A 21,970-nucleotide genomic window follows, 5' to 3' on the forward strand; every position below is an offset into this window, starting at 1 on the left:
ACTTACTGTTTCTTCCTGTATGGTAAAATCCGCTGTGTTACACGCCTGTCAATCATCCGCGTGAGCGGGATCTCTTAACTGAGTCAATAACAGATTTCTGTCGTCGTTTTACAAGGACTGATAAAAGCATCCAATTTCTATCTCTCAGTTTCAGTGCATTATTGAAGATCTAAACAAGATACTCTTGTCATGGGTAGATTACTTTTTATGTATTCAGTTTCCTACTTATGATCTCTTAACCCTCACTTTTTGTATTTTGCACCTGTTTTGTCCTCTGGAGTTCAGAATCCTACTCCAAAGCATCGCACTTTTTGCGAAGTCACAGCAATAGGGAGAAAAAGCCCGAAGTGGGGAGGCTATGACGCGCAAATCACAGCTCAGCGCAAATCACATCTCAGAGGGGGTAGAGCACCTGAAAAATCACACAGCTTTGTCAGTTGAACATGATGATCCTTGTTTAGCTAAATTTTTCAAATGTTCTTCCTCAGCAGAGCTTCTCTCAATTTTTACCAGCTTGTGGCACCGTTGTTTTGAACACTCTCCTAGACTCATGGTTTTCTCATCTTTTGTTTACAAACCACAGTGGCCATAGATTGATGGGAAAGGTACAACTTGGGTACTATTGATTCTTCAACCTGACTAGTAAGTACTAAGATCTCCTTTTTGCTCAAGAGAAAATTTTTTTGTGGTTATCAAGTCTTGCACTCTGTCCAGAAGGTTTATCAAAACCGTTTTTCCTATTCCAAGATCTGACGTTCTTTTAGTTTCAATCTGTATTTAAGATGGATCAAGTTTTTTGATTCGTTGTCAGCGCCATATACTCTTGTTAGATTTTACAATGTTTTTCTACACTCGGTACAAAGATGACAATCCGTTTTCGTTAGGGACATCACTGGACCTGTTTCGAAAACTGAAAAGTCCACGCTTTCTATCCTCTTAATCTTATATTGCCTTTTTACAGGAGGAAGGTGACAGGCGAGCAATGATTGGAAGGCATTTTTGAACTTACCAGAAGTATTCCAGAAAGTCCGCTAACATAGAGCTCACCTTCGCGCAGTGTGTGAGAATATGTTATCCTTCCTGGTCTGTGTATTTTGTGATTTTTGTGTTGGACTGTACAATCATCATCCATACATATTTTCATTTGTTCATGTCTACGCGCGTTATTATCCTGTTGCAGTGAAACAAGACGAGAAATTTCAATTTCTCTGACTCGTTTGTCACCGCTCTCCATAAAACTCTTTTGGCCGGATGGCTGACTATTATCGTTAGCTGTTTGAAGTGAATCACTTTCCCATGGTTGTCATGATATTGACAGTTAATAGTGTCATTAGTTTACTGCTCTGATGATTCTCACTTTTCTCCGGTGATGGATCAGGTTTATATCTGTCGCAAACGGTGGTAGCATTCTTTTCTAATTGGCACGAACAACGCAATTTTTTCAAATTTAATATAATGATTCAGAATTAATGAAATTTGTTCGCGAGAAAGTGCTTGGGGTTTGTTTCCCGATTTCCTGGTGCTTTTCGCCTCAGAAGACACTATATTTCTACCCTGCAGTTAATCTTGTTGACTTTTTTGGGTTGCACTGTCTGTATCTGAGAATTCTGAATAAGCCCTGGAACGGCCAGTTGTTTTTCGCTGTCCACGCAACTTTTCAAAGAGGTCCTTGAAGAAATATACAGTATTGGCCGATGCATCTTTGCTTTGTGAAGCACTAATGCGACGCGAGGGTTACCCTTTTTTAACTTGATCAGCTCTTCATCGACTCTTGGTGTAATTTTCCATGAAGTGGACTTTGGTTGGGTAGCTGCACTATGCATTCTCAGCATCTGAACTTTGGTAAGTTCGTTACTATCCCATGACTCGATGCAAACTTAACCGGCCATCAAACAGATAAATGAAAATTCATCCTCTGTTTAATTTTCCAGGCTGCTAGAAGGAACTTTTCGACGACTCGCTAAAAAATACTATTTGACGCTGCTGTTAGATTATAGGTTTGTTTTTGCTCTCGACCAAAACTGTATATATATATTTCTTTATAACTACACATTTTAAAGTCATAAAAAAGGATTAGAAAAAGCGTCCTCTGTGCTTCACACAACTGGCGTACGTGATACGAATAATTCAGTGAACATTTTATATTACTATACAGTGAATATATGAAGTTCATATATTTATCATCACGGGTTTATTACGAATCAACTTAACGGTTTGCTCCCAGTCATCCTCGGAGACCCAGGGGCTGTGAGTCGATTTCAAGTTAGGGCAGAAGAGCCCCTGGGTCTCCGAGGATGGCTCCCAGTTGGCTTGTTAGCTCAATTGGTAGAGCGCTGCACTAGTATCTGCTGCACTAGTATTCATAGGTCAGTGGTTCGAATCCCGTACAGGCCTGATTTTTTTCAGGTCTGCTTTTCGCTATTGCATAAATAGCGCTCTCCACTGCGAGGATCGTGCATCATACTTCTATTACTATTGTAATAATTGTCCGCAGTAGTCTGGGACGAGATTGATATAGTTACTTCAGTGTCGTGTTCGGTTCGGTTCTAGTGTGTCGTTGAACAGTTTGTTTTCTATAGTTCAATAAAGTTTGGTATTACAACATAGCGGTACACTATTTTAGAAAAGAACTTAACGGCTAGATGGTCATTATTGATGACTTGTAAGTGGCCTCTAGGGACAGATCTGCTGCTGCAGCAAAAAAGCATATTGGATTGAGGAAGTTAACTTTTGATGGCTGTTGGCTAGCTAAGGTTAACGACAGCGGAACACAAGCTACAATATCTCAGCAATCATAGAAAGTCTAAAATAATCCACCTTTGACCGGACGTTTTCAGGTCAGTAAGAAGGCATTACCGACGAAAAAGAGAATCTGACCAGAGTAGAAGACTTATTGATCTGTCCAACTAGCATTTGATTTAGAATAACACACGAACAATCACTATATCCACTTGCAACGAATCGGTTTTACTAAAAAATAATATTCCAGGCTGTTACTTTCCATTAAATAGGAGGGAAAATCATAGTGATAAATTGTTGGCATGATTTTGAGAAGTCGGCAAGGAAATGTGATTTTTTTTGGTGTTATAGTTTTAAACGTCCCGGTCTTACTCAGTGATCACTCGCCGCGTGAAGCTTGAACCTAGTTAGGTTTCCATGACTACGGATAAGAAGAAACTGACGCCATTTTGGATTTAGTTGAGTTTGTTGGTCAAGTCAGCGAGAAGTGTGCGGCTGAGGGAACTAAATGGCAAACAAAAGCAAAACAATGGGATCCAAAGGAAATGCTGAAGTAAATTATGTTCATCAAAATGCCATTTTGTGCGAAACAATCCAGAAGGAGCAGAAAAATCACAAATTATACACCAACTACAGCATAAACCCGTTTAAGAAAAGTAAGCAATTCGATCAGGAATACCAACTAGTAACTTTGTTTTCCAAGGTTCCCTTGTTTGCGATAAAATGTTTTTAAACTTAATTGTTTTTCTTTAAGTGTATACGCTTACTGGAAAACCGAATTCTGTCCACGATTCAGCAGATGGAGAAGAAGATGGTAGGTGAAATGTTGGTTTTAATTCGTGTGCATGCACCCCAGTATTGTCTACTAGTCTAGAAGAACAGCAGATAACACAGACCTTGCTGTTCACTGTACCGAGATGACCTTGTATGCAGCATGATGAATTGTAGAGTAACTTCGTATTTTCAAACAAAAATATAGATTATTAACCCACTGTAGATGTACATGTACGCGTTATTCTCTAGATCCGTCCAATTTCAATTTTTCTGTTAATAAGAAACTAATGCACAATTACAAAACTAGTGTGAAAACGTAAAGCTAAATAGATGGCAACGTTACATTTTTAATCCTAGCTTAGGACAGCAAGGCCAGGAATTACATTTTTTGAGAAAAACATATTTCAATTTCATGTGGATATCTATTAAAACCGGTAGAATACCATGCCGGGCAAGAGTACCATATAACCCCATGCATTAATTATGCATTCCACTTCTTTGTCTTTCACGACAAAACTTTAAAAACAAAGTCTACTAGTCTGAATGCATAATTAATGTATGGGGTTATATGGTACTCTTTCCCCATGCCGTTTTTCCAAACATTCATGTGACTCTGTTAAGAATCCAGGACAGTGCTGATTATCATTTTATTTCCAGAATCATGAGAAAAATTAATCTTTAAGGTACCGTAAATGTTTTCAAGTAAATTTCAGCTCTTTTAACATGCAAAGTACTGAATTTGCAATACAAAGGTACTTACCATCTAGACAAGAGCCAGTAAGAGGGTCATTTGACCTCATTTAGGTTGAAAGCAAATCTCTATTAATTGACATCATGATAGAAATGCAATGTGAAGCTTCACGGCATGATATTGTTATCTTATATACCTTCAGACAATTTCCTAGAGGTCATCAAAAAGTCTAATGAAACACCAGTTAAGAAATTCAAATTCCCACAAACATCAGCTCAGGAGGTTGGATGGAATACAGAACCACTGGTTAGTTGCTAACTTATTTATGATGATCTTTTATGTAGAAATGATTTAGTGATTGACATGTGTCTAAAACCACATCAAGATAACATAAAAATAACAGATTTGGTCCTTTCCCTCTAGAGCTTAAGTTAGGGGGTTTGATAAGCTTTTTGGCAAGGTAGCTCTTCTCACTTTGCTTGGTTTGCAACAAATTTTTCTTTCTTTGGTGCTGCACAGAAACGTAATTGTGTGTCTGTGTTATGATGCCAAATCAATGTCACATCTTATGCCAAACTTGTGGATCATCCCAAAAAAATCTGGGCAAATTTAACAAATGGTAAACACCACAGTGTACACTATTGAGTTATGGATGCACGCGGGAGGTTGCTAAGCACAAAAGAAGCGTAAGAGTCGCTCGAGGTGATAGCCGAGAGCGACTCTAGCTTCTTGAGTGCTTAGCAAACCTCCCAAGTGCATCCATAACTCAATAGTGTATGCTGTGGTGTTTGCCATTTGTTTTATAACATAACATTGTTACATTGTAGCTAAAGAGTTCCCTTTTATTTAACAAATCTTACGCGACCAGAAAAAACAAGCGCACGCAGAAAAATAGTCTTTGCATTTGCTCACATCAGCAGCGTACACCCATGGGCAAATGGGGGACGCTAAATTGACCAATCAGAGCACTCGCTTTACTTTGGTTATGTTAAAATAAACAATATTGACCTGTGTGGTGGTAGAATAGTGATCATGAGTTATCTGTCTCTGTTCAGATTGACAGGTTGTGGAAAGACAGACTGGATCATCCAATAGTTAATTCTGAAATCACTAAGTTTATGGACAAGAAATGGATGGTGAAAGAACAGACAGAAATTAATCAAAGCTGAATGCTACTGTATAATCTATCTTTGAAATTTGAAATTTTGAAATTTTATACTTCTTTTTAGCTCCTGTGCCTGTGATAATGTGGATATTTGTTATCTGCAAAGTATTAAATTAGAAATTGCTTGTCATTAGTAAAAAAATACAAGTTGGCTATTGGTGGTTTGATTTTAACTTAAAGTAAGTGTTCATTTTAACTAGTGCTTCCTGAGAGACTTCTGATCTTTAACAGGCTTATTAAATTAGATATTCAAAACAGTCACCAGCTTAACTTAAGTATAGCATAAATGGGTAACTTAAGCTAATAAAATGTAATTATTGAAATACATAAGTTGAAACTACTGTTATTAATAAGTGTATTTTGGCAGACATTACTGCAGTTCAAAGCAAATCCTGTAATCTGATTGGCTATATTCTTTCTTGCTATTTAGTTTATTGTAACTGAGTGTCACAGTCAAGACATTCATAAATAATTTTTTTCTTTACATAAGGTGCACCCACACATGCACACACACTCTGCCTCTATTGTCATGATTATCATAATTCATTAAATCCTCTCCATACCAAATCTTCATCATTGTGTACTTTTCTAGATAAAAGGGATTGGCATAGTCGGTGTACACCAGTTGATTAGAGCTCTTAGCGTCTGTGAAAGGCAAGTAATACCATAGGCCTGTCTTCATGATGTATTTCTCGATGGGGTAGATAACATGGTCGTCCGCATCTGTGACCACAACGTTCAGAGGATACCTGGCGTTATCGGGATGACGGTAGCAACCCCATCGACTGCTGAATTTAGGATCATTAGTACACCTTACAGAGCCTCGAACAAAGACAAGTTTCATTGCACCAACTAACTTGCCCTCACCCAGGTAATGAAACATTCCAGGGCGTCGCCCTTTTGCGTGGAAACACACAGGATTCTGATTGATCTTAGCCCAAAGAGCAACTGGGTTATCTTTGGTCGCTGCGTGTGGAAATGCGAAAAAAAGAAATCGTTTAACGGGTACAATGAAGGGGAAAAAGGCCAGAAAAGTAAAATGATAACCAACTAGGAAAAAGAATTGAAAATTCAAAGAGATACATCTAACTGCAGTAACTTCAAAATTTGAGGTTTCGCTCCCGTTGAGCGGTATCCAACTTTTCCCTCATTTCCTCGTCTACTTTTTCCTTCTACGTGGCTCTCTAATTCATGTTCCTTAAAAAAAACGGCGAATTATCGAATTGAATTTTCCGCAGCCATCATGTAATACACGTTTACCCAAAGCAAATAGCTTAGCAGTGTTAATTCAGAAGTGTAAATATCTCCATATTACATACAACTCCATACAGCTTCCTTAAATTCAGTGAAGCTACTTTAACAACTTCACGATATCGTTTTCATGACAGTAGATGTTCTACGGTTTGTGCTGAATTTTATTGACTCCTTACATGCTTTGGCTACATTATAGTTAATCATTCAACTTGAAATCTTGACTTTTGTGTCGCTTGATTAAATTTCTCAGTTTCAACAGAAAATTTAAAAGTTTGACATTTGAAGCACAAATCAAGTGTTCAAAGATGCTCGTATTCACTGTAGGTGTCCGTATACATCCACACAGACCCTTCCACCGTTGTCATGGTTACGCCATTTTCGCAAGTCCTCTCCGTACCAGATTTTCATAGTCGCACCCTTCGGGAGGTAAAATGGGCTCTCATAGTTTGTGAACACAAGTTCATCGGAATGAAGAGCGTCAGTAAATGGAAGATAGTACCAAAGGCCGGCATTTTTAATGAACTTCTCCAGAGGAAATAGTATGTTATTATGTCGATCTGTTATCACGACATTTAGCGGGTAATTCACGTAACCACTATGGTGATAGCAACCCCAGCGACTATTATAAGCGGTATTCTTTTCACATCTTACAAGCCCAGTGCGATAAACAAGTTTGATTGCAGCAACAAGCCTTCCATCACCGAAATAGTGGAATTCGCCGGGTTTTTGTCCCGAGGCATAAAAGCAGACTGGGACTAAGTTGATTTGCTGCCATATCTGCTGGCCTGCAGGGAAAGGAAAGCAGAGTCCATTTACATTGTGGCACATAAACTGAGAGATGTTAACGTGATTAGTTTACTCATTGACAACTGAACACAAGTCACACAAAACTTTTGCAACGTTCATCATCAATGGCGGCGGAGTTAACCTTAAGAGAAGACCATGGGTGAACTTAAGGAATAACTGTTTCAACTAAGCCATTCAAAGCTATATAGCAAAAGTGCCTATTAGTAAAGAAACACATGCACGCAGTAGATCTTGGTATCTGATCGTCCATTTGAGAGTGCTCACAGTAGTTGGGACTGACGCAAAGAGTACCTGACCGGAAGCTATCAAGCTGCATTAGGTAGGACATGGTTTTTCCCGTGTGAATGGCAATTTACCTTTATGCAAAATGGAACTGAGCAAATATGTGTACCTAATGAAACATGCATCTGAAAAGAGAGGTAACGCAGCTTAAAAAGTTCTAAATAACAAGGAACTAACCGCAAAGTCTAAAGTTATCCACAAAAAAGAAGGGCTGTCAGTATATTAATTATTCAGAGGTGAATTCAATCTTATAAAAACCATATGAAGCATAATTATCTCTAATATTTGAAGATTTGTTTGCATTAGAAATAACAGGTAGAAGAAGAAAAAACTCATTTTATCCAACAGTGCATGCCAAAAAACTTATGTTTCAGATTTATGAGGGTCCCCAAAAGGGTTCTCCAATCCCGCGATCCCGACTAAAATGTTCTCTCAATCCTGTAATCCCGACAGATTATACCGGCCAATCCCGATCCCGATCGTATATGATTTTCTTAGTCCATTGCCTTAATCAAAAGAGCCCTTTTGGTAGGTGATACTTTTCTCGACCAGGATTGATCTGTTGTATTCTTTGCTCACCGTTAGGCGAAATTTCATCTCTTTTTACCAAAACGATAATATCGTTAATTTTAGAAGTTTCCAAATTTTTGCACAAATAACGTACGCTCACGGTAATGAATTCCACAGGGCCTGCGCAGCAAATATTTTAGTAGGGGGGCTAATTAAAAACAAATGCATAAGCTTCAGCCAACAAGGTTAGGGGGTGCAGATATGCCTAGCAGAACAAGTTGTTTTCAAAAAAAAGTTGAGAGGCTTAAGCCCCAGCCCCCTCCCTCTGCGCAGTCCCTGTTCCTTCCGTTTAACTTCGATCACGGAAAGAAGAGTCAGTACTAACGAAACGAACAACAAGGTCGAAACGTGCATAACATAACTAAAGGGGACCGTACAATCCGATAGTTTCACAACAAGGGAAATAGAGAAAAATTCTGCTGTCGAAGTGAATACTTCTTCCGTATCGAGAGACCATCTTCCGAGGAGAAAATCAGCCTCTCACTCCAAACATGGAATGTCAGTATCATAACATGCGGTCTCGTGGTCCGGGAAGTGACCCTTGCGATTTTTCATCACTGCTTGGATAATCGTACTCTAATATCCCTAACTTCTTCTTCGTCTTGTTGACTGCTCAGGCTGTTTTTCATGCTACTCGTCCGAGGCTGACCGGTTCACTCCTCTAAATCTCTCTCTGATATAGGTAAATTGGTCAGTCACCAAGAAATCAAAGGTCACTATTACAGGACAGGGCAAGGCTCAGAACGTCCAGATATCATCAAAGGGTCGCAATGAAAACAGCGCAATAAAACTGTCACAACAAACCTTCCTGCGGTTTTTTTCAGCCTCCCATGCAGGCGTTTTTGGAGATCGCTTTTCACTTTCGCGTATGTGGGGAGAAGAGAAGCGCGTAGATCAATTTCGTTATAAATTCTCGACAACGGTTCTCGGTTCATTTAAGTGATTATTTCCTGAATTCTGCCCCTGAAAATCGCCAATTCCCGTGTGCCCTTTATAATAACAATCCCACATCTTGCTTCCTTCTCAGTCTAATTTCCCGGATCTCGGCCTTCAAATAAGCTCAGTCCCGGATCCCGAACTTATTGGGACCCTCATCTATAGGTAATGAACATTGTACGAGAACTGGTGGATGGCGATTCAGCGGTCTCCATATGAATAGTGGGTAATCTAAGCACGAGTAGTGAACGGAAGTGACGTCTATGGTTTTGGGTTTTGCTCTTAGTTTGACAGTAGGTCACAAGATCTAATTTTGTAGGGGAGACATGGGAAAGGGTAACAATCCCGTGAAGTAAAGAGAGAGTCCCTTCATGCCACAAACACCATAGTTTGCAACCCAGAGTCACACACGAAATATCAGTTAACATCTGTACTTTCCTCAGGACACGCAAGTGAAATTTAGAATGAAGGCACTACCGCGAATGCTTTTTCAGAAGTCGTAAACTTGGTGGAAATCAATTATTGTCACTAGTGACACCTGTGTCAGCCATATGACGGAGCTGTCATGCCTAATAATCGACAGAATCAAACAAAACAGTGAATTTTCTCATTAGGCGAGCTCAGAAAACCAAACTCCGTTATCCAGTATAATCAATCTCATTTATGAGTAACATTTAATTTTGTCAATAAAGAGTGGGTAAAGATTTATGATCAACAATAAAAGCAACAATTCCCATCACTACATGAAGCATTGCCTTTTTTTATTCCTTTAGCTGTTTATACATCAGCACCCCACACCTGCTTAAACACACTGGAAAAAAGTCACTCATTCACTTTGAGTTAGTTAGCCTGAGGCAATTTGCCGCATCGCGTTGAAATCGCAATTCACAATTCGTGTAATGCATTTGTTAAACACAGAATCAGCTAACGGCCGGAAAAAGGAAATTAAGTTGAATGAAGCACTTCTAAAGTTCATAAAGTATCCAAAGAGTAGGCAATTACAAAAGGAAATAAATTCTGCACCGCTTGAGTTTGTCTTTCCATGTCAAATGTTGACTGCGTCTGTACAAACACTTTTCGACCAGTGGCTTTTTTGGGATTTCAGGTTTCGTGATTGTACACGTAAAAGAGAGGAAATCTATGCTAAAATAAAAAGCGCATAAGATGGTCCATTTTTTTCAATTCATTTTTTATTTAAAAAAAGAAAACCTCAATTCAAACTGCACTGAAGGGAATGAATTTCGTTATCTCAGCATCTTTTTCATCTTCGGATCTAGATCTTCGCTGTTTTCAATTTGATTTCCTTACATTTAAAGTTAACTGCATCGAAAAAAACTCCAACCCCTATTTAATTTGCGCTTCTAAGTGTTTCTCAGTAACAACGATTTTTGTAATTTAATAAGATCACCTTATTGAACAATTTGTAGCTTTTTCGTGTTCCAGATGAAAAACCAAATCTAACTTTATTTGTTCCCTATGCCTACCTAAACTGTGCGCCACAAGGCAATAACTTCGTTACACAGCCTGAGAATGACTTGAACAAAGCTGGGTTGAAGTCCGCTTGAATTTACGGGAGTGTGAACGTGTTTCTGATATAAATTTCGTTGAAAGTTTGTCAAGCTGCAGGCTTAAAGCCGAAAAAATACCCTAATATGGGTCCACCCATTAAACAAAAAGCGTTATAGGAATAGAAACATACCGTTGGCTTGTTGTGGAAGGAAACAAATCAGACAGAACATGGAGAGGAGTGTCGCGAGGGACATTCTGGTCGCTTGTTTGAGAGCTACCGTGTGATAAGTGCACTTGCTAGAATAGTGCACTTGCTAGAATAGCGCTCCGTTACAACTCGTCAAGAGAGCGGTCATGTGACATAATGACGTCATTATACGAAAGCGGGAAAGGCCAAATATTTTGCTTAAGGCTGTGTGTTATTTCCGATACTTGTCCAAATACATTGGCATCAATACTTTATTAAGATAGCAAGAAATCTAGTGAACTCATATCATTCTTTCTTTGACAGATTTTGTAAACTTAATCTGTAAGCAAACAATAATGTTTAATATTTGTGTCAAGTCCATTACGAGGATCCAAACCTCATCCGGTTCATAGGGAGTTAACTTTATAAACAGAGACCAGGTCTAGTCATTTAACATTTTGAAAACACGACGGTTAAATATACGAGTTACATATTACGTAATACTCGACCCAAAATTATCCGCAACCCCCTCACCCCCCCCCCCCCCCCCCCCAAGCGTTCATACCTTGTAACATGAGCTCCCAACATTTTATTTTAATCGACAAGAAGTACTTTGTCATACTTTATGAGCCAGTGAGGTATGAAGTCCTTTGGTCGGCGGTATTAACACTATGTCACGAGAGATCCTCCCGGAACTGATTCGACGAGGCGCACATAGGTCCTCGGGCTGACACGAAGAGGGCCGAGAAAAATCAACTCGACAAGAATTGACGAGCTGTCTACGTCACATATGCTTGCACTATACGAAAAAACTCTTCTTCTCTCTCTAAGAATATCACCATGAACCTTGCGGAGCTACTGCTTTAGAAGAACACGTTCGCTGGACGTCGTTCGGGAAGAGAACAAAACTAACTGATGGAGGACAAAGCCTGCCAACCCCTCAACATTCCGTTGTTAAATTCTCATTTCATAATCCTCAAGTCACATTTCGGAGTTCGAGAAGCAAACAGAGAGGACATGCTTTCCATTGCAAAGATGATTCAGGTACGATGAACGCAGCTCCATCGGATCATTTCAATACTGAGCAGGGACAAGCAGCTGGTTTTTAAACATTCTTTTTAACTGGACTTTCTAGCAATCAGTGAAACGTATGGCGAACTTCATTTTATGAAACGTTTAACGATGAAAATATTTACGTACAAAAATACGTTAAATGTAGTTAAAAGGTGATCGAGCTCATTCTGAACAACTGTTTTCCTCAATTGTGCGGGAATTGTTTTCATTTTTTTCTTCATCTAGGAACGCACTGCGAATATCGAAGCTTTTTGGGGGGTAAAATTTGTTTGAATTTCGCTATAAAATATGGTTGAGTTGAGATGAAATCCTAGATTAAAAACCCTGCGAGTCACACCGATCCTACGTTTTCAAAGAGAATAATCATAATCAGTTATGGTGAACAGTTATTAGTGCACTAGGTCATATATTTTTCATGAATCATATATGTTCTTTTACTGAGTTGCAGATGAATGTAAAGGTCTTACCTACCAACAGAAGAATAAGAAAGCATCTGAAAAGTGGCGAGAAAGAAGTGACATGAAGAAAAAAAAGTTTGTGGATTCTGCAAAAGTTCATAAAGAATTAAATGTCAAAGTATCAGAACTCACGGAGGAGCAGAAAAGAAAACTAATTGATAGACACAGAAAGAAACTTTTGGAAGAGGTACTATTAATACAGCTGTGTATGTTCACCCTGATAGAGTTAAGTTGCCTATCTTCAAAAAACATTAATAATACTAACGGTAATTATGAATGATTCATATTGAGCATTTCCTTAGGGGATTTAAAAGAAGTGTTTTCGGGTTAGACCTATATCTTAATAATTAAGACTGAAGATAATATAACCTTTTTAATTGCCTTATTTTATTGCATGTATAAATCCTGGTTCTTGAAGATTTGGGTTGTCAGACATCCACATTATATCTGGATATCAGTGGTGAAGTGTACAACCTTGCATCTAGGGCTGGAACAGCATTTCTTGCAACTAATCAAGGGATGAGCATAAAATTTCGAGAATATTTTGGTAAGAAGACAATATTTGCTTTCAAACAGTGAAATTTTATGTGACAAGTTCACCATAATTATTCACTTTGAGCGAGGTTAAGAATATGGAATCGAGTGTACTGTTTTGCATTTTAAACCAAAGATGGCATCTGCAGCCAATATCCTATTTGTGGATTGTGGCCATATAATAGATGACAGGTTCTTAATCAACCCTTTTCCTCCCCAGTCTTGCCTCTCTCTTGTTTTATGGTGTACATTGTGTATATTTTCTAGTGTTTGATTGCCCTTGCCTTCATTAAGATTTTAATAAAGCAATTACCCTATATGAGTTACCCTTACAAACAGAGCACTGCAGATATTTCATTCACTGATTAAGGTTTGCCATTTTATGGGAGAACTGGAACATAAAACATCCTTTTTGTGGGTGTTGGTGGACCTCATGAAGTGCCCATTAATGGAAGCTAAGAACTATGAAAAATGAACGGCACAATTTGGCACTTTGTTTCAAGGAAGGGAGCATGTCTTCAAGAGCTGCATCAAAGATGATGTTAATAAGTAAGATCAAGATGCAGACACTGCTGTGATCTTAGCAAACAGGATAATGTCTTGATTAAGTCACCTATATAACAATCTTGCCATCTACCTTAGAGTCTGAGACAAGGAATTTCAGTGAGGGGTTGCATCTCATGGGACTACAGTACAAAATCCTATTTGATAGGGACTGGTTTTGATACCAAGAATAATTTATTTTCAAGTACTCCAGAGTTTTTAAACATTAATGTTGTAGGTGTTGTGACTTTTTCAAAATTAAGGTACATGTATGTAAGTTGAACCACAAAGAAGTGTATGGGCCATTTAATAGAATCCTCATGTGAAACTTACATGTAGCTGCCATTCATATCTTGTTTACATATTAAGTCTTTTGTTTACTTTCTGTTTTATAGGTGCAAATCATCAGCAATTTACTATTGCTCATGTGCAAGACCTTTTCAACAAGAAATACAGTAAGTATTTAAAAAACTGCAGAAGTTATCATTAAACAACTACGTTTTGTATGTAACTAGTGGTTTGAGTTACAAATGGAATGTACTAAAGGAATGTAAATTTTAGTTTAATGCATGTATGAGTTATTTCAGAAATAGAATTTTTCTGGTTTAGTTAAGAAACAATTAATTACAGTGATGTTTTAAATAATGATCAAGTACTGGGAAAGAACATTATCTGCACTGCCCATGGCCCTCTTTACTTTTAGTGTTGTGCAAATTTGGATTCTGGGGAGCCATTTTGTTTACCAGGGGCCATTTGCTCTGTTATTTTAGTTACACTTAGTCAACAAGGATTGTGTACTGTGTAAAAAGGGCTCAATTAAGGACCAAAACAGCTACAGTAATTACTTCCTTGAAGACATAGCTTTTGCTAGAATGTTATGAATAATTTGTTGTTTTTCTACTGACGCCAACTCAAAACCAAAATTCAATACTAATTTTTTACTTAGATATGCAAACATTTGTAAGTAGCGAGCAGAATTGTCATGAGTGAAAGTTGTCTAAAGTTCCATCATCTGCCTTAGTTGAGCTCTGAAGGAAGTCTTAGGGTAATAATTTACTGTAAGTAAATTTAAGGTATTTTTTGCAGTCACAAATTTGATTAATTAAAATTAATTAAATTAATTTGCTGAACATTTCACTGATAAATTAACTTTAAAAACCCTCCATCTGGTTCGAAATCAGGCCAGATTGCTGTATCAAAGTTAGGTCAATTTAATTCCATAGAGGTATAACCAAAATGCGACTGTTCATTCAGATCATGCCACATTAGACCAATCAATGGAAATGAAATCATCGATCAATTTAGCTACATTACAATAAAATGTTAAATAGTATAATCTAAGTGAAGAGAATGACCCAATATTGATTCTAGAACCTAAGTGATAATAATTAGCCTAAGAGAATACACTCTTGATTGAAATGCCAAGACCAACAGTATTATGCTGGAGCCAGAAAGTATTTTTGTTAATGAAAGTCATGTAACCCTTTAAGCATACTTTTGAATGTTAACTCTATAGTTCATTTTCGAGGAATTGCTTTTTCCTTTGCTGTTATTTGCTTTTCCTTTAAATGCCTTAAAGGTTACATTGATTTTAATGTTTTGTCATGTGTAAATTTTAAGACGTCTAAATATAACATCAGAAATAGTGAGGTTACACTGGGGAAAGGCCTTTTTGGAACTGATGTTTTTAAGTTTTCTTTTTTTAATCATATTGTAGACCTGTGGAATTGTCTTCCACTACACATTAGAATGATTGAATCTTTCTCATCATTTAAGAACAGTATTAATGAATTTTATCAAAACAAATTTACTGGAAATAAGGATAGATTTTTATAATTAATTAATAATTATTGTCATGTTAATTATGCTATTTGAGCTACTATATTGTACGTAAAAATTTTTTTCCCTTCATTGAGGCAGTTTATTCTTATGAGGAATCTTTGAATTCTGTATAAACTGACCTAATTATTCAGATCTTGTAAATTTTTTATTTTTTTTAATAATCATTAATTTATCTTTAATTTGTATATTATGTTAAGACCTGTATAATTGAAATTGAGTATATTAAAAAATTAAATTAAATTGTTACTGCGGACGTGTCACGTATAGGATTAAAACAACACATCATTTATCTTTAATGCTCTCCACTGAACAAGTTTCATCTCAGTATATTAAGTGTACTTCACCAGGACCCAACTTATATGGTTTCTATTCTTATGAAATGTACCCATAGTAAAGTCGCTTTGAATTTGGTGATTCGTTGCAAATTATTTCACAACTATAAAATATTGTCGGTTAATTAATACAAATCACCTTTGAGGGAAAATTTCCTTGGTTTCTTCTTATTATTTCTTTACTGATAGTTAATATCTGCTTTTTTTAAAAAAAGTTGAATTGTACTGTATGGAATTAATTATATTCAATGTGCGAGCAGTCGTGCATTCGGAGAAAAGAGAAAGGCAAATCACTGATGGACACTAATAGCTTTGACCTTAGTTTGAGCTGAACAATCAACTCTGATTTTACAGTTACGAAGCTAACTACACTTGCTAGGGAGATTATTTATAGTAGCATTAAATATTTTTTTCTTTTTTGGATAGATTGTAAAGATTGTGTGATAACTGTCAATCATACAGTTGTTCATGACTTTTTTGATGAGGTATTTTACGTTGCACCGATTTTGAGCTTGTCGCTTGTTTTCAAAGATGGAACACTTGGCAGGTCTGAATGGGACCTCCTTTTAAAATTCAGCTGTGAAATTTTGGATGCCACGCTCAGAAATCGTATGGCGACAGCCATCATCCAACGTGTATAGTTAATAACTGCAATGTATTATGTCATAAATACGCCAGTCTGATACTGAGTCGTCGTTGCAAACACAGGACATAACTTTAGATATAGGGTGGGTGAAGAGCCAAGAAAATGACTAATAAAACAGGGTTGAGTGGGCCACCGGCTACTCCCAAATTTCATATATTTAGAAAATATAAACAGAAAAATGAGGTTGATTTCGCGAGGTTCCAGTGATTACCTGTACACCCCGCACTAACAGGCCGGTTAATGACCCCAATTTTCCGAAAATTAGAAAATAGCTGAAAACGGGGTCGTTCTCGCGAAGTTTCCAGTGATTACCTATACCCCCCACCAAAACACCGGTGAATGACCCCAATTTTCACACATCTAGAAAATAACGAAAAACAGGGTGGAGTTCAGAAGTTTCCAGTCATTATCCATACACTCCGCACTAACACACCGGTTAAGGACCCCAACTTCAGATATCTAGATACTAGGAACAAAAAATGGGGTCGATTTTGGGAGTTGCCAGTGATTACCCATACACCCCCCACCAACACTCTGGCTTAGTGACCCAATTTTCAGATATGTAGAAAATAGCAACAAAAAATGGGGTCGATTTTGGGAGTTGCCAGTGATTACCCATACACCCCGCACCAACACTCTGGCTTAGTGACCCAATTTTCAGATATGTAGAAAATAGCAACAAAAAACGGGGTCGATTTCGCGAGTTTCCTGAGTGATAAGCTATACACTCCGATTTAATGCTCTGGACCGAATTTTCAGATATTTCAGTTGAAAATAACAACATAAAACAGGGTCGATTTCGGGAGTTTCCAGTGATTACTCATACACCTCGCACTAAAACACCGGTTAATGACCTCCATTTTCAGATATCAAGAAAATAGCAACAAAAAACGGGGTTGATTTCAGGAGTTTCCAGTCATTATCCATACACTCCGCACTAACACACCGGTTAAGTACCCCAACTTCAGATATCTAGAAACTAACAACAAAAAACGGGGTCGATTTCGGGAGTTGCCAGTGATTACCCATACACCCCGCACTAACAAACTGGTTTGGTGACCCCAATTTTCAGATATCTAGAAAATAGCGACAAAAAACGGGGTCGATTTTGCGAGTTTCCTGGGTTTAGGGTTTGGAATAAAATGTGCAAAAAGGGCCTGTTTTAAGTACTCCATTTTCAAATAATTGGAAAATGATTGAAAGTGATAACCTGTATACCCTGCGTTAGGAGATTGTTTAACACCGATTTTTAAATCTTTGGAAAACTATCGTCTGGGACTCGATTTTGTTTGTTCAGCTACAGAAACTGGGTCATTAGGCCACTTGGGTAGAAAGGGACTACCCGCAGGTCAAAAAGAACGTTGTCCTAGCTTCTTGAACCATTTTAGACAGAAGGGTCACTTATCGGTATCTACCGTATTTATTCGCCTATAAGCCGATCTCGGCTATAAGCCGAGACCCTAAACTTCTTCATGTCAGCAGCTTTGCATTGAAATAAAAAATAAACACAAAACATTCGGCTATAAGCCGAGACCTAATAATTGCAAAGTACTCCACGCGTGTCGTTAACTGAGATGAATTAACATAAACCGAAAACAAAAGGAGCTTCCCCCTCGGGAAACATGTAACCAAAAAGTAGGTTATTTACTCAGTTGTTATTGGTCGTTTAATTGAAAGTAACAACAAATCACAGATAAGTTGAATTTAATGTGTAAATAAATAGAACCATGCGTGACATAACAAAACATTCACCTGAGTTCAGAATCCTGTCTCAAACAATCGCTCTCTTTCAAAGTTATCGTAATCGATCATCATGCCGAAAGTTCGTCGTTCTTCATACAACTTAGCGTTCAAACTAAAAGTCGTTGCTGAAGCAGAGGCCGTCGAGAACAACTCAGACATCGCTAGAGATTACGGAATCAGTGAATCGATGGTGCGTCGCTGGCGAAAAGATTAAGCGAACCTGTTTTATGGTGAGCTTAAAATGTCAGCAAAGCGAAAGACGATGGGCTGCCTTTCGCCAAAGTATCCTGAATTGGATCAAACACTACTGGACTGGTTTTCAGAGCAGGGGAGTCAAGGTAGGTCTTTCGCTTCTTTAAAACAATGAAAAGCTTCGATCAACTGATATCTGTCAGATCGTGTTGCAATGTTTACACAAACCGTGGGAATGACCGCTTCTGATTGGCCAGTTTTTCATGTCGTCAAAACAAGTCAAACAATTGATCTCTGTTATCTTTTACAGGAATTGCTGTAAGCGGATTAATTCTACGGCTAAAGGCGAAGGAGTTGAGCAGTGATCCAGACTTCAAAGCCTCACTGGGTTGCTACCAGAGATGGAAAAAGCGCCATTCCATCAGCCTTCGCACTAGGACAACCCTGGCCCAGCGACTCCCACAAGATCTGGAAGAAAAGATCATCCAGTTCCATCAGTTCGTGATCGCACTTTGGCAGCGGTATGGCCATTCGCTCTCCAGGCTGTTCAATATGGATGAAACTCCTATGCGATTCGAGCTTCCGTCGAGCAGAACCAACAATGATTTACATGTACCTACCCTTCGTGATCTCGGAAATTTGTGTTTGTTGATAATCGCTCGGCTGACAGTCGAATAAACATCGAATTTCGAATCTTGTTAAGCACCCTTAAATATTTTTTGGCGAAAATACACGGCTATAAGCCGAACCCCCTTCCTTGGCGAGAATTTACCTGTTCTCAGTTTGATTTGTTGGAAAAATCGCTCGGCTTATAGGCGAACAAATACGGTAATCTACTTGGGCTATCCAGGCACGTTCAATATCTTAAAAAGTTTGAGGGTTCTCAGTGTTGATTCTGTAGAGTCCAGGCAGATAGTTTGATGTTTGGAATTACAGCTTTATTGTAATTACAGCTAGTAATACGCTACGGCTGTGAATTTATAAATTAGTATCAAACCGCAAATGGACAAAAGAATGTTACATGCATATTCGCAAATGTATATGCACTACTGATAGTAACTGTTTTTCTTGAATGTATAACATTTTTTGAATTACATTGATTTATTGAAATAGTACAAGGCTGTGATGTACTTTGCAAAATTATCCTCACTAAAAAGTAACTGAAAAATATGCAGGGCTTACTGTAGTTTGCGAAACGAAATGGAATAACTGTAGTTTGCGAAATGAAAAATCTGTAGTTTGCGAAATGGAAAGTCTGTAGTTTGCGAAATGGAAAATCTGTAGTTTGCGAAATGAAATTCCTCGCCTAGGCTGCGAAAAAGAAAAACAAAAAAGGGACGCTCGACTAAATACCCTCGACTTCGACATAAGACCCTCGACCCATGATGGCTCAACCAAAAGTTAGACTCCCCTGACCTGTTAGAAAATGTAACGCAAGGGTCTCTTACCTAGCAAATGTATGCAAAGGTGATCGCCAGGATAGTCTTCCGCCAGAATTTAATTTTGACAGGGAAATTTCATTTCGCAAACTACAGATTTTCCATTTCGCAAACTACAGATTTTACATTTCGCAAACTACAGACTTTTCATTTCGCAAACTACAGATTTTTCATTTCGCAAACTATAGATTTTCCTTTTCGTTTCGTTTCGTTTCGCAAACCAAAGTAAGCCATCTCAAACTTCAAGTTTTGGGGATTTTTTCGCGTTTTGTTCGCACTTTCATCATTAAAATATCCTCAACCGAAGAGCCATTAAACACCATGAATATCCACATAGTTAGAAATGTTGGTGAACTTGTCATACTCCTTCATTCATCTTCAAAAAATATTACAAAAAGGTGTCGATTGTCCAGTTGAAACCTCGCAGAAACGCGTCGCAAACTCAACAAATGGCGTTCAGCTAATGCCACTCGCGCATGCGCAGGCCAAATGCCTCTCTGTTCACTTTGCCGCCTTTGAGGACCAACGCTTCGGACCGCACTTGTGGTTGCAGTTCATCTCCCGTTGCAGGAATACTGGGTAAGTCAACTGCTGACTCATATTATAACATCGTTTGTGCACGAGTCAAACTTCGATCGATCCAGTTAGTTCCTGCGTTTAAACCGAGCAAATTTCAAGAGCGCGGACGCGGTTGCTTTGTTCAGGTCGCATGAATTTTGAAGATCTATGGCTGTTTCCAACGAGGAATCGGAACAACTTCAGAATACCCGTCCACATCATTTACATATGTCGGGAGGCTTTGAAAAATGAGGTATAACACAGTAGACGCTATTCTTAGTCAATGAGTCAATGAAATGTAATTGATATGGCAGGGTTAACAATACATGCCTGCTAAGAATTTTAAAATTATGCTCTATAATAATAATAATAATAAGTAAGATCTTTTGACAGGGAGCCCACGTCACAAAGTGTGGTTTTCAGTGAGGCCCTGCATAAATCTAACGTAAGGATAACAGAAAATATAATATGGTTATCAAGAAAAGGATAAAAGGGCATAATCAATAGAAGAGACTACATATTTTTAACAAGACGTCTAAAAACTGAAAAATCGGAAATGTTCCTAATGCCGTCTGGGAGAGCGTTCCAGTCATCTACTGCATGACAAACAAACCGATGCTGACCCCATGTACGCTTTGATTGTGGTTTACAAATGTTGTTATTAAAACGAGTGTTATAATCATGCATGTCTTTAAAATGATTAAAATTAAAATTCCAATCAATTAGTCCATTCAAGGACTTAAAAACCAAAAATAGACGATGAGATCTTCGTCTTTTTTCCAATGTATCCCAACCAAGTAGATCAAGAGCTTCTGTTGCTGATGAATGCTTTGGCATATCTAAAATTAATTTAGCTGCTTTATTCTGGAGTAATTGGATCTTGTTCATCAGAGTGGTGTTGGATTTATCCCCCCAAGTCACATCAGCATAATCAAGGATTGGCAGCACCATGGCTTTTACAAAGAGTTTCCTTGTATTTCTTGGCATAAGATGTTTTATTCTCTGTAAAACGCCAAGCCTCTGAGACACTTTGGTCTTAATGTAATCCACGTGATCAGTCCAAGTCAGATTCTCATTGATAATTACGCCCAGATACTTGAACGAATTGACTCTGTCTAACTCCTTCTCCTTGATTATCAATGTGAATTCTTCTAAGGTGTTAAGTTTCCTTGGACCGCCAATGAGCATGAATTTAGACTTCGAGATATTTAATGTAAGTTTATGCTCGTAGAGCCACTGAGCTAGCCTGTCCAGATCCTGATTCAACATGGTCTGTAGGTCACGGGCTGATTGAGAAGAGCAGTAGATAGCAGTGTCATCAGCGAATAAGGTGACCGTAGTGTTCCGAAGGACCTTGGGTAGATCGTTGATGTAAATGGCAAATAGTAATGGACCGAGAATAGACCCCTGAGGAACACCAACGGAAACCTTCCGCGCAGGAGAAGAGGCTTGACCAATCACAGTCTTCTGGTAACGAGAGGATAAGTAGGAATGGAACCACTCAAGATTCTTGCTGCGTAATCCTAGAGATTTGAGCTTCCCGAGTAAAATGACATGGTCAACGGTGTCGAAGGCTTTCTTCAGATCAATAAAAACTACACCATTTACTAAACCTTTATCCATATTATTTAGCACTTCATCGGTAAACTGCGTTAGAGCTAAAGCGGTAGATCTTGCACGTCTAAAGCCAAACTG

General features: G+C 38.2%; 2 protein-coding genes and 1 long non-coding RNA gene across 10 annotated transcripts in view; 2 read left to right on the forward strand and 1 right to left on the reverse strand.

Annotated features, from left to right (window-relative positions):
* Positions 1-3,168: 3,168 nt before the first annotated feature.
* Positions 3,169-5,936, forward strand: LOC111336331 (cilia- and flagella-associated protein 144). The gene is made up of 4 exons (XM_022942408.2): positions 3,169-3,395; positions 3,494-3,553; positions 4,407-4,510; positions 5,260-5,936. The coding sequence occupies exons 1-4, from the start codon at positions 3,248-3,250 to the stop codon at positions 5,371-5,373; spliced, it is 426 nt and encodes a 141-aa protein (XP_022798143.1). The 5' UTR covers positions 3,169-3,247; the 3' UTR covers positions 5,374-5,936.
* On the reverse strand, positions 5,660-11,057 carry LOC111336330 (uncharacterized). 2 transcript variants are annotated; one of them, XM_088739560.1, is made up of 2 exons: positions 10,918-11,044; positions 5,660-6,335 (listed from the first exon to the last, which is right to left on the reverse strand). In XM_088739560.1, the coding sequence occupies exons 1-2, from the start codon at positions 10,979-10,981 to the stop codon at positions 5,851-5,853; spliced, it is 549 nt and encodes a 182-aa protein (XP_088595686.1). In that variant the 5' UTR covers positions 10,982-11,044; the 3' UTR covers positions 5,660-5,850. The 2 variants fall into 2 exon arrangements, with proteins under 2 accessions (XP_088595686.1, XP_022798142.2); XM_022942407.2 differs by lacking the exon at positions 5,660-6,335 and adding an exon at positions 6,764-7,408 and having other exon boundaries at positions 10,918-11,057.
* A 465-nt stretch (positions 11,058-11,522) lies between these two features.
* LOC148721169 (uncharacterized) overlaps positions 11,523-21,970 on the forward strand; it is a 17,917-nt gene continuing 7,469 nt past the window's right edge. Inside the window, exons 1-4 of one of the 7 annotated variants that reach the window (XR_015993469.1) lie at positions 11,523-11,958; positions 12,437-12,633; positions 12,850-12,993; positions 13,919-15,608. This is a non-coding gene — a long non-coding RNA (uncharacterized LOC148721169). Of the gene's footprint in view, positions 11,959-12,436; positions 12,634-12,849; positions 12,994-13,918; positions 15,609-21,970 lie in introns of those variants that run through there. The other 6 variants (XR_015993468.1, XR_015993466.1, XR_015993465.1 and 3 more) reach the window with 6 other exon arrangements.

Source organism: Stylophora pistillata, chromosome 11 (genome assembly GCF_964205215.1).
Source record: "Stylophora pistillata chromosome 11, jaStyPist1.2, whole genome shotgun sequence".
In the NCBI taxonomy this organism is placed as follows: Eukaryota; Metazoa; Cnidaria; class Anthozoa; order Scleractinia; family Pocilloporidae; genus Stylophora; species Stylophora pistillata.